Here is a 13,969-nt window from a genome sequence, read left to right on the forward strand (position 1 = left end):
CCACATAAATAAAGGTTTCAGCTCTTTGACTTCACAAACATCAACAGATGAAAGAATTAAAGGAATATAGATGTTCAAATATGGGCAGAATGGTGAATGTTACATGGTGTTACAAATTTTCTTCATTTTTAATATTATTTCCATTTGCAAATACTCACTACAAACTTTAAAATATCTTTTTTTTACTTAAATTTTAATTTTAAAACAACTTTCATTTATGTTTTGTTTTCCTTCTCTTTTTTATACTTTCATAATTAACCTTACATATTATTGCTTTATAATATGGAAACTTCACTGGTCCATTAGAGTTAAGTCTAATTGTGGAAAATATTAAACTTTGTAACTGTACTGTATGTTTCCTAAATAAAAGGAAAAAAAAAAAAATAATAAAAATAGTTTGTAAAGTGGCCACTTAAACTAGCCATTGACAGGTCATAAGCCGTGTAGATGCCTGGACTTCTATATTGCCTTCTCTAAAAAGTTCTTCATCTTTTTGTAATCTGTTAATTATACTATTAATATTATAGTCCACAGCAACCACAAGAAGTTGCTTCTTTTTTTGGTGTGGTATTTCGTTTCGTTTTTTTGTTTCTGTAATTTTGCTTTGTTATGTATATCTTTTTGTTAAAATGTTGTGACTCTTTATATTATATTAAATAAAAAATAAATAAAGTAAAAAAAACATCAAAGTAGGTGTTACGTGTCATATCTCTAGGCGAGTAATTATTTAAATAATCAAAAATAGTCTAAATGGATCTTTGTCGGAAACCTTTAATTAAACAGATTGACATCTGAATCAATAGTTCATACTTAAGCAAATAAATTGCGTTGCAATGTCTAAACATTTATCTTTAAAGATAAATTTATTCATGATTTATTGATGATTTTGTCATTAGCATATCGTCTACTAAGAACCGCACGAAGGTATCTACAAATTAAAAAAATATACATTAAAAATATAGACATTTACCCAAGCATCAACCACAACCATAATACAAGATACTCTAATAGGTATCTGATACTAAGTGAAGGGGTCAACACTGTTCTGGCATCGAGACAACACTATTACGTAGGCAAAAAGGTCCACAACCTTTTGCCAGAATCGTGGAAAGACGGGAGTGTTGTCAAGTTGCGGAAGGTGTTGACCTCGCTCTTTCATGACATTGGTCGTAGGGAGTCAGAAAAGTTGATGCATGCCACGGATTGGAGATTCTTACTGGATGTCGAAAATAAAATATGAAAATAAAGAATAATTTAAAAATATATATATACAGATGGTAACCATGAAGTTTCGCATTACAAATTAATTGTCTATGTTTAATGAATGTATGTATGTGTATGCGCAAGGGTGTATGTACGTGTGTATGTATGTACATATTGTACATGTGTATATATGTGTGTATATATACATATATATGTATATATGTGTATGTGTGTATGTATATGTATCAAAATGTGCATACGAGTAAGTTTATATTTTATTAGTCTGCTCTCTATTAATTTGATAACTATTATCATATTTTAGAATGTACCTTTGTTAACTCGGCATAGTGAACGTAAAATGGTATTTTTGTTAAAAGGTGTAAAATAAAATAAATACATTAATACTGTGGATAAAATTTTTATAATATAGTTCATGGTTAACACAGAAGTCTGCGATGCATGCAAGAAAAGCAATTTGCTAATGAATATTGAAAAAGCGAAATAGGCAATGGTTTTTGAAAGGGATGATACATGAATAAAGTAAAACCAAATTTGAGATCAGTGTGAACGGAGATATTATGTTTAAACTTGTTACAACAGAGAGGGAAAACATTTTTGAGAAGGGAATATGGAAGTCTAGGCATTTACGTGACTTATGACCTGTCTTTGGCTGGTTTAAGTGGCCACTTTACACAATGTGTAACATCCACCATTCTGTCCACATTTGAACATCTGTATTACTTAAATACTTTCATCTGTTGATGTTTATGAAGTTAAAGAGCTAAAACCTTTAAACCCACTAAACTGCGAAACCGGCTGGTCAGCACGTTTCTTTTTTTTTAAAAGAAAAAAGTTAGAGAAATTATATTAATTCATTATTCATATGTCTATTTTGTAAAATTTTATATTTTTGTCTAAATTTTAATGTATTTAACGTATTTTCGTTGATACCTACATGTGAACACAATTCAAAACATATTTTATTAAATTTCGTTTTGGAATATTCAATTTATTAAATTCGTTATTTAGAATTTAGAGAAATTTTAATAAGTTCGATTATTTTAGAGACGATTGAAAATAACTCTGTTACCTTCATTTAAATATGGGCCCTTGAACCACTAATTTTAAAAATTCATGTACGTTCATTCAGTTTTTAGTGGGATTACTCACTTTTAATGTCTTAATATAACGTTAACACTATCAAGATATTTATCAGTATATCGGAACAGCGCTGATAATCACCGGAGATATGCAGAGGTATAAATGTCTGTGGAGCTGATGCCGCGGTAGATTCTCGTGTAAAGTCTGAAGTGAAGATGAAGCTCTTGGTGGTTTTGTTGGCAGTGGCCGCCTGCGTGGCAGCCAGCAGCTTGGAGAAGGTACCCAGGGCTCCGGCCGCGGACTGCGACCCCCAGAAGTGCGTGCTACCAGGCTGCCGGTGCTCCGGGGTGGACATCCCCGGAGGCCTGGCGGTGGCTGAAACTCCTCAGGTATTTACTGGTTTGTTTTAATCGTATTGTTACGTTTTTCTCACTTCTGAATCAGAATCCAGGGAGGCTGCGCGCTGCCCAGTCTAGACCTTACCTTGTATTACTGAAAATCTAGAATAATGTCAATTTACTGACCACATTATGTATTTAATGATGACAAAATTATTTAACTGCAGTGAGAGCCATGTAATTACGCGACATGATTACAAAAAAATATTAAATTATAGTCCTTAAAATATAGCTTGATTTAAGAGACAGCTGCCAAACTAATGTCACTAGAGATGGGGAATTACTGATCACTGATCATGTACCGATCAAATCGATTTTATCAGTCATGCAAACATAAAACTCTGTTTCCAAAAAAATTGATATAAAAACGCAAAAACAAGCCACCAAAAAATAAGACATTTATACTTTTTTTCATGAACAACATCAAATGAATTATTTTTTTCCTCGATCAATTTACATCGATCAATTCGTCTCATCTCTAACGATTTTGCAAAATGGCGTTACCTTGTAAGAACGTCGTTAATAATTAAGAAGTATAAAAATGGGAAAATTGTTTTCAGGCGTTGCCTAGTAGGTGATTTGGTTCAGCCGGATGAATCTCACCCACATAATAAAGGTTTCAGCTCTTTTGCTTCACAAAAGTCGACAGATGGAAGAGTTGAGGAAATGTAGATGTTTAAACATGCACAGAATGGTGAATGTTACGCAGTGTGTAAAGTGGCCACTTAAACCAGCCAATGACAGATCACAAGCCCTGTAAATGCCTAGACTTCCATATTCCCTTCTCAATAATGTTTTCCTTCTCTGTTGCAATAAATTTAAACATGAACAACTCCCTAGGGAGGAAATCCAGCCAGTCTGCAAGCATTTGGACATACTCAAACATTGTTGAGGTTTATTTTATTATTTTTTTTAGTTTTAAAGCTGATTTCGTATATTTATGTTGATTTATATGTCAAGAATTGTTTTTTTTTTTTTTAAACCCGCTAAGCCTCTATTTTGAGGCTTGTCAGCAGGTGGGATAGGGGTATATGGAAGGAGGTAATGAAAAATACACCACAACACCCAGACCAATTGAGAAAAAAAACTTTCTTGGATTTTTTTCTTGCAACTGGCGGGAATCGAACCCGCGACGCCAGTTTCACAGTTGGCCGTCTAACCAACTACGCCACGGCGCCTGTCTAAAAAAATAAATTAACACGCCAGATAAGAATGATTTTTCGTGTGTCAATATAAATCACTCCTTAAACGTTACTTTTTGTCGTTATGTTATGTTATGTCGTCACTTTTGCTGACAACTGTCATTCTAATCAAGCTATATTTTAAGGACTTTAGTATAGTAAACGTGCGAAGCTAAAGGAAGATGCAAGTGTTTTTAAACAGTTTCGGGGAAGTGAACGATTTCATTATTCCTCGGATAATTTTAAAAATAAAGTATCTAAAAATGTGGAACATCAGTCAAGATTTTCTGGATCAAAGAACTTACAAACGCTAACGAAAGAAATATGAAAATGTACGCTTTAATATGGAAGCGAATGTGCAAAACCGAATCTTGCCTAGCTAGTCAAATACGGTTGTGAAATATGAGAGAAAAATTAAATTATGAACCCTGAAAAAATGTGAAGAATATAATTTATTTGTATTCTGAGGAATCACAAACAAAGACCGCGATGAGAGGGACACTTGGAAATAAATCCCAACGAAAGGGTGCTTACAGTTTGAACCAAGTAGGTTCCAGAAGATATAAATATACTATGTGAAAAATAGCGCTGGTGGACAGTAATTTTATCTGCTGAATTTGAATGTGCCAAACAGAGTTTATCTATCAGCTTTTGTTTTATTTATTGTATATTTAAATTCCAAATTAATACATCTTGCCTCTCATATTTAATTTTTAGATATTTTACTTTTTGAAGCCGCTACAAAAAATATTTCTTTAAAAATGCATTGTTATTTGAGGAATCCAGGATTTTAGATATAAGGCAGTTGTATATTCGTAGAACCAAAGCGTTTGTAAAAGTTAATTATTTAGCTAAATCACAAAAGGAACACTCATATTCTACCAGAAATCAAACAAAAGGATGGGTCATTGGGTCGACCATAAATTCTGAATTCGAGCAAACAAATTTCAGGTTTTTTAGTTCCAAAATATACAATGTATTGTCGATCATTGTGAAATCATGACCCGGGCCGGTAGAGAGAAGTCAGAACGTTGGTTAAAATATATTTAATAAAAAATAAAAGAAAAGGGGTACTTAATATTATAAAATTGTATACGTACTAAATTCACAATTAGATCGTCATGTTTTGTTGATTTAGCTACCAACAAAATAATGTCTGTCTTAAATGACCTTAACAGACTACAAAGACAGAGAAATAAAATATTAAAGTTAGTATATGACCTCCCTTATCTAACAGCAATTAAAGAACTCTTTAAACAAACTAAGCAATTAAATTTAACTGAACTCTTTAAACTAGAATCCTTAAAATTTATTCATAAATTAGCCGCTGGTGTAATTGTAGACGAAGAACTAAAACTTGAAAAAATTGTAATAAACATGGACACAATACGAGAATACCAGAAAAATATCATACAAAACCTTCTAAAACGAGACAAGGACAGTCGAGACTAATACCAAGGACTGAAATTATACAATCAACTACCAGACAAAACTAAACAATAGACTCAGACAAACTTTTCAAAAGGTGTAAAAAACATTTTTATCAACAACAGAGTATGAATAAAAAAATTATAGATTATTTTTGTAAAATTAATGTAATAATCCGTAAGGTTTAATAAATAAATTTTCGAATGTAAAAAAAAAAAAACAGGTTGTACTTAGTTTGGCAGATTACACATAATCCAGAGATATCTATTTATATAAAAAAATGTAGTAGATAAAGACGTTATTTTGTTTTTTTTGTTAACAATTTTTTTTTACCCAATAGCGTATTAGTAGGGTTAAAAATTTTGCGCAAAAGTTGGACGACTTGAGGATTCCCGATAATCAAAACCGCAGCATTGGGAAGTAAGATTGGATTAGGCAGCCTAGAATTATCGAGACTTAACCTTCCGAGTAACATCCTTATACCCCAAGGAACAGGAATTATAATTTTCTAATTGGTTAGGATTAGGAATTACATATTCCCACAACATAATTCATATTTCACATCTAATATTGAATTCTCTATTTAACGATGTTAAATAGTACGTGTGACGAAGGTTTCACACATATTCGAAATGCTGTGAGCAGTGACGTCACCATAGAGCTTTGTGCGAATGTAAGTTTTAGCCATCGTTGACAACAGCATTTGGATACTTTACATTTTTATTTTCTGTTTAGTACCACAAACGCCGAGAAGCTCAATTAAAGTGGAGAATCACCTGGGATCAAACCCGAACAGTACATATGGCAAGCGTCTTATCTATCACACCAAGCTGTATTTTAATAAATAGCATCACTAAATCAGAGCCGTCTGTGTTTTTACTATAAATGTTATTTTAATTAAATAAATAAATCAATTTTATAAATAAAATACCTTAGGACTTCTACATTTTGAGCATTATTAATACATTATACGAGTATTTTAAAAACTCTACAAGCATAATAATTTGCTTTTACAAAATACAACATCAAAAGAAAATCATGAAATGATTTGAGGTCAGCACTGGAGTTCCTCAAGGTTACGTCCTTGCACCGTTCCTTTTATATAAACCTAATGGACTGGAAACCTGAGGTAGTCAATCCCTCTAGATCGAGGAATATTCATCTCCTCCCAAAATGCTGTGATCTAGAGCATGCCGATGATACAGTCATAATTGACGATTCAGTCAGGGGTCGTCACTGTTAATAGGCTAAATAGGTACTCCGTATACACGGGTTTAAAAATCAATACTGCAAAAACCCATATACTGTGTAACGCTTCGTGCCTTGATGCCCAAGTAATCGAAATGGTAGCGAGTAAAGCACCTGGAAGAATATGTTAAGAAAAATGGCAGCTTTAAAAATGAACTGGGAGTATGGCTAGGAATAGCAGGCGCCGCATTCAACAGTATGAAGGCTGTCTAAAGATCGGATGCCGCATATAGAACTCCTGCATAACACATATTCTCCTCTACGGATTCGAATCGTGGCACCTAACTAGGGGCCCTAAACATCAAAAACTGAGTTTTGAGAATAGGTGTCTCGGAAGAATTTTGGGTGTGCCGTGGTTTGGCTTTGAAAGGAATGAAGTGATAACAGAATGAACGCAACAAGCTCCGATGACAACTGTCATAAAGCTGAGGCAATTAGCTTGGCTTGACCATATGCTGCGGATGCCCCCGAGAGCCTAAACCAGGCTTGCCTACTTTACAAGAGATCAGGTTCTCAAGGTCCTGGACATCCGCGGCTGAATGTTCGTTGGCAGTTTATATCAGAACTATGAGAAGTGAACATGACTTGGGAATGCATCCGCATAAGAGCTGACAGCTGACAGAGATGCCCAGAGGCTCTTTGTGGACACCATATGCTCCAAATAGGTAACGGACGTGGAACAATGATTATGCTAATACAAAAGCACATAATCAGCTCACACTTCGATCCCTGAAACTAGCCAGCAGGGCGACGTTTTTTTCCTTTTGGGAACATAGTATTCTTACTTTCGTTTATAATTTATTTAAGAATATATGCGGTTGCTGAAGCTTGACGAACGGGTATTTTTTAACACAGTTTTTCTGTTACTCTCTTACAGATGCATTCCCGATAAGATTACTGCAAAAAGATAACTGCTAGTCGAACTAAAATCGAGGATTAATATTCCCGATTTCCTTCTTTTATTAATATTCGGTATCAAAATGAAATATTCGGTGTCGGTACCTTATCTGTTTTTCAAAATTACTTGTCATATCGTCGCTGCGCCGGCAAAATCTGTTAAGTGACATTAAGATAAAATTAAGGAGGTGATTAAAACAATTTATCTTTTGATGATGGATTTTTCAACGTGTTTTTCTTTATTGATTGAAAAAATAAAAATAACGTAATTTTGTTTTGAAAATCATTTTAAAGTATTTTGTTAAAACAAAATGATATAATCTTAATGGGTAAAAATACTTAAAGAAAGAAAAATCAATTTTAAAAAAATCGACGTAATGACGATATACATATGTATACCGTACGTTCGAAGACGCCAGATAAAACAGGGCTTGTTCATGGATTTTTGATTGGTCCTACCACACATAAGAAAAAAAAATCAATAAAGCGAAAATACAGGTGCATTCCAATGGTAAATATTCTGTGTATTCTCAGTGTAATTTTTCTCAAGCCTGGGTGTTCTGCGCTGTAATTCACCACTGTAATTGGGCCTCCTGGTATGTTGTGGTGCAAAAAAATAATTCAGATAGAAAATATGTGCATACGTTTGTATAAAGAAAAGTCAGACCGCGTGTTCTCAAATAATTAACTGCTTAAATAATATTTATGTCTATTAATGTTTAAAACAAAATATCCCAAATGAAACAATTATTTTGCAAGTCAGTACTTACAAATATTTTACACAAACAAAATGATGACGGTTCTTATCATTGCATATTGTAATTCAATCAAAGATTAATCTGAAAATTCAAATGGATAGCAACAATAATTTTCTGTTATTAATTAATTACTGATAATCGAAATATTATTGAAAGATTAGATTTCTGTAGCTATTAAAAATGTCGCAAATCTAATAATTTTTCCTACTGATAACATATCGCTGCGTAAAATACAGAAGATTAATAAATTTTAAAAATAATATTTTGTCTTACGTTTTATGGCTATGAATAAATTAAAAAGGGAAATATTTAAATAGCCACATTTCATTTGACACTTTTAATCAGGGTGTAAATTAAAATATTGACAAAATTTAATATTTATATACTTCGTAACTACTTAAATAAAAATTTGACGATTTGTTTTTTTGTTACTTATATCGTTAAACAGTTTTCTATTTTTTTATGATCATGTTATTACTAGGCACTTACGTAGGCTTTACAGCAGTTTTTTAGTTTAACAGCAGAGCTGGTTTCTGTAGGTTCATTTGTTTTGAAGCAAAAACGTGACAATTTTTGTATCTAATTAATAACAAAGAAAGTCTCTAATTAGACTACAATAAATGTATTTATATGTATGATTTAAAAACTGTATATTGTCTTCTACTTAGGAGGAGAAAATACGATTGTGACCCCCGGCTGTCAAAACGGAGGGCCATGATTTTGCATAAAAAAAATGTTCATAAAACCATAGAATTAGGAATAGTCCAGAAGGAGCGTAGAATCATATTTGAATACATCGGACTGTGCCCAAAAATCCCCCCACTTTCGCCGCGCGCATTCGTGAAGTCGCCGCGTTATGTTGCCAGATGGGAAAAAAAATAACCATAACACAAATGGAAGGTTAAAAAAAAGGAATTCGTTAATGTCTCTAAAATTTAATTGTGCACGTGGAAAACTTGATTGACACAACAGAGTAGATAAGTAAAGGGTCATTTAATAAGAGTAATTGAATTAATGAACTTTGAACTTAAGATATAAAACAAATTTTATTTTACATAAAACGGATATGTTTGTATCATGATAAATTATTTTTAATGTTTTAAAGATATTGTCAGTCAAATGTCCACCACGGCGTTGTTTAATCCGAGGTCTAATTTTTATTAGTTTTCTCGTTAGATGAGCAAAGAAAAGTAGGGTAAAAAAATTTATTACCCTGGCAACACTAACGAAATGTCTATTTTGATTTCTTCGACGATCTGAACCTGAAACCATTTTGCTTAAATTATTCTGCTGGACAGATTTGGAGATGAACGTCGTCATTTCCCAGCTCGGGGACCTGAATGCCTCAAGAACAAAGGCGAGAAATAATATCATTGTTAATATTCCTCCCTTCGACACAACATTTGGTCGAACGTGGGAAGATTATTTTTCTGCAAATTGTTTAATATAGGTACTTCCACATAAACGATAAAAAACAATGTTTCAAAAGAGAAATCAAAATCTGGCTGTGGAAAATTAGGGAAATAAAAAATACTAGCAGGCAACTGGAAAATGAGGAACTTCACCCCTACGGGAAATTGGATACAATAAATGTTTTGTGTATTCAATTTATTTATTTATTATATATACGATCTAGAAAAGAAAGAAATATAAGTACAACTTCTTATCACTTTCGCCGCGCGCATTCTGATGTCGCCGCGTAATGTTGCACCATGGGAAAAAATATAATCATAACACAAATGTAAGGTTAAAAAAAAAGCAATCTGTTAACTTATCTAAAATTTTATTGTGCACGCGGAAATATTGATTGACACAACAGAGTAGATAGGTAAAGGGTCATTTAGTGAGAGTAATTGAATTAATGAACTTTGAACTTAAAATATATTTAAAAAAATATTTTACATAAAATTGATATTTTTATATCATGTTAAATAATATTTTATGTTTTAAAGATAATGTCGTTCAAATATCCACCAGGGCGTTGTTCAATCCGAGGTCTAATTTTCATTAGTTCTTTCATTAGATGAGCAAAGTAGGGTAAAAAAATTTACTACCCTGGCAACAATAACGATATATCCATTTTGTTTTTTTCGACAATCTGACAGATGGAAAAATAATTCAATTTTTAAGTAATGCATTTGCTACTTACACATGCATTTGCTAATTACAGTTAAATGTGATCCCTTCCTGTTTCTTTAAGATCCCAGCAGTATTTCCACACTTTAAAACGACAGAACTAGGAATAGTTGAATTTAAATCGGGAGTTGCGTACTGAGCGACGTAGATAAAGAAACTAATGGGTCAAAACGCATAACTACTCCATTTTGAATAGTTTAATTGCCTTCTATTTGATGCTCGTATGCGGTTTCTGGACTATTCTTAATTCTATGGTTAACATATAATCCCACACGAAGCACAAAATGTTGTCTCTCTTTTGGTGTGGTGTTTTGTTTCGTTTTTTTCATTTGTATTTTTCGTCTTCTATTTAGGAGGAGAAGGTACAACAGTGGCCCCCTGCTTTCAAAACGGAGGGCCATGATTTTATATTTAAAAAAATGTAACTAAACATAAAACATTTTTGATAAATAAAACGTCCATCAATGAGTGTTATCGAGGAGTCTCTCACTGAAATTTATCTGAAATCACTTTTCAGTTTGTCGTCCTGACCTTCGATGACGCCGTGACTCCAGTCAACATCCTGGACTACCGCAAGGCTCTGTACAAGCGCAAGAACCCCAACGGCTGCCCAGTCGCAGCCACGTTCTTCATCTCCCACGAGTACTCCGACTACTCCCTCGTGCACGAGCTGCACGCCAACGGCATGGAGATCAGTCTGCACTCCATCTCGCACGAGGCTCTGACCACCTACTGGAAGAACGCGTCTCTGGACACGCTGCTTAAGGAGTTCGCCGACGAGAGGACCCTAATCAGTAACTTCGCCAATATCCCCGAGGAAGATATCAAGGGTATGGAAAGCTTTGAATCATTAAAATCAAGTGTATTTTTTTATAGAAATAAAAATCACGCAAGGGTCAAATATTAGAAACCTCACCTCGTATCATTCTAATAGGAACAATATTACTGATGAAAAAGCTGTTTATTCTGTACAGATATTTAGGGTATCTAGGTTATCTAGGTTAGGGTATCTAGCAGTGACGAGTGGTGATTTTATTTACGGGTAAGCTATAAAAAAAACATATATTTGTACCTACATAGAAGGTATATAATATAATGTAAGTAATATATACTATAAATTGATATTTTTCTGTGGTTCTGTGTGATACAACAACTCTCATCCATGACATTAGGTATTCAATTGAAATGTCAACTGGCCGCATTGTTCCAGTAATTAATAGTGCTAAAAACGGCCGCGTGGAGCGCTATATGTCCTGCAGTATGACGCATGAAAGTAATTATGGTCTTATGTCAAAAGTACCATCTCAAAGAAAAACAGTCTTTAAGAAACAATGTTTAAAATATTGTTTTCTAAATCAAGAATCTTCAAATAATTTGTGTAATCTGCAAGTTTTGGAAGTGAAACATAGAACTGGCAGAGGAAGGATGAAAGCCGAGTGAACGCGGTTGAAATGCGATCTCTTAGACGAATGTGTGGAAAAATCAATGTATGACAGGGTAACGAATGATGAAATCAGGCGAGAGTGTAAATCTGAGTCAAGTATAATTGATAAGATTAAGAAAGGGTCTCTGAGATGGTTTGGTCACGACGAAAGAATGGTATGGCGAAAATGAACGGCAACGTGAGACGAGGACGACCAAGGAAGACGTGGCATGATCAGATAAACCAAAATCTTAAGTCTGGTCATGTCAAAAGCAGACAGAACCGAAGGGCATGTATCACAAGATGTATGAATGTGGAAGAATCTAGGAATGTATGCCAGGATAGACGTGTGTTGCGGTCCATTCTCTCTGCCTACCCCTACGGGGAAATGCTGTGATGGTAGTAGTAGTAGTAGTAGTAGTAGTAGTAGTGCAAGTTTAACATAGGAAAAAAAAACCCGCACTGGGGTTAATACATTCAAAATATAGTGTACTTATTTGTATGAAAAGATAAGCTGCAATAATTGGCTAATTTCTTGGCTCACCGCAGGCGCTGGGCGCGCTTTATTAAAATTTATATTTATATTAGGATAACAATACAAACGGTGGAAATGATTTAAAATAAATGTTAATTCTTTATTTGTTTTTCTGTAAATAAAGTTACGATAAAACATTATTATGGTTAGTCAAATAAAAAGGTAAGCTGCGCATAATCGCTTCTATACACGGTTCGCCCCTGGTATCTAAGATATCTAGAGTAGGGTATCTAGGATATCTCGAATATCTAGGGCAGCGATTTCCATTTATTTAGTCATGGAACTCTAATTTAACGTTGTTATGTAGAAAGCCACAGTTTTGAAAAAAAGGAAAATTGGTGTTATCGAGTGACGTAAGGTCAATTCTATATTCTGCCAAAAACAGCCAGGCCGCTTTCATTAAAAAAACATAAAAAAAACAATAATTTGATAAACACTTACGGGTTACAATTTACTCTTAAAAGACTGTGGTAAATAATCCATTTGCGCGCAGTGATGTAACATCGTGTTACCACTAGAAATGGTAATATTCTAAAGTTTAGACATTTGAAAAAATAACATGGAGACATTCGGTTTAATAATTCTTTTTCCATAATTTATGCGAATAAACATACAGCGTGTACTTAAAACCCTGTCACATCCGAAACCACAATGATCAGTATGGGCAAGAAGACATATTAGCATATTTAAAAAAATTTAGAACAAAGAAAATTTTTAAAAGTAAAATGTTAAAAAAACAAATGATCGCTTACTTCTGCAGGGGAGAAGTGAGGGAAGCGCGGCGCACTATCAGATTCCCCACTCCCCCCCCCCCACCCATTAAAAAAAATTGCGTTAAACATTTTCAATCCTTTCAATCATTTATTTTATTTATTTATCATTTATTTATTTATTCATATATATGTACATTACAAAATAAAATATCTTAATTCATACATAAAGATATAATTAGGCAAAATTAGGTATATGTAAAAAAAAACACATTAGTATACATAATATCCAAAGAATAATATGTTAAAAAAGTAAGAGAATCTTGTAACGAAAAACTCCCTCAGAGACGTGAAAAATGTCAATGTCCAAAGTGATATTGTTCAACATAGAGATAGCCCTTCCAACAGGCATAACCATTGGCAGGTTGGTCCTGTATATTGGAATGTGAAACAGTCTATGTTGACGCTGTCTAAGGTAATTATCAGGAACATAAAAGCTAATGCTCCGCATAATTTCAGGGTTGTCAATAATACCGCGCAACAATCGAAAGAAGTGCGTTGTTAAATACACATTCCTTCTAGTCTTTAAACTGCTGTAACCAAGCATACCCTGGAGAAACTCAGTGGGATAAAGCCATGGATAATATCCGATGTTTGTTATGCATTGTGGGCTCCACACAACGGATGCAAACTCCAAATTACTGCGTACAAAAGTGTTGTATAAAGTTTTCAATGTATTAGGTTTTTTAAAGGGTTTGGAAATTCTTAAAACGAAGCTCAGAATTTGGAAACCTTTCTAACAATACAATTTATGTGAGACCCAAACAGCAATCTACTATCAAAAATAACTCCTAAGTCTCTAATCTCGCTGCACCGTGATATGGAATTATCTTTGAACGTATTTGATAGCAGTAAAACCTTTTTATTCCAGGAATTCGTATGCCCTTCCTA

At 33.6% G+C, this 13,969-nt stretch overlaps 1 protein-coding gene across 1 annotated transcript; it reads left to right on the forward strand.

Moving 5' to 3' along the window:
• Positions 1 to 2,453: 2,453 nt before the first annotated feature.
• Positions 2,454 to 11,180, forward strand: LOC148270704 (chitin deacetylase 7-like; the record flags this gene model as incomplete). The annotated part of the gene is made up of 2 exons (XM_088242281.1): positions 2,454 to 2,693; positions 10,868 to 11,180. Coding segments are annotated over exons 1-2 (487 nt in total), but the record flags the coding sequence as incomplete, so codon positions are not given.
• Positions 11,181 to 13,969: the final 2,789 nt, after the last annotated feature.

This window comes from Micrasema longulum, unplaced genomic scaffold (assembly GCF_059751315.1).
Source record: "Micrasema longulum isolate JH-2025_06_02 unplaced genomic scaffold, ASM5975131v1 h1tg003563l, whole genome shotgun sequence".
NCBI classification, from domain to species: domain Eukaryota; kingdom Metazoa; phylum Arthropoda; class Insecta; order Trichoptera; family Brachycentridae; genus Micrasema; species Micrasema longulum.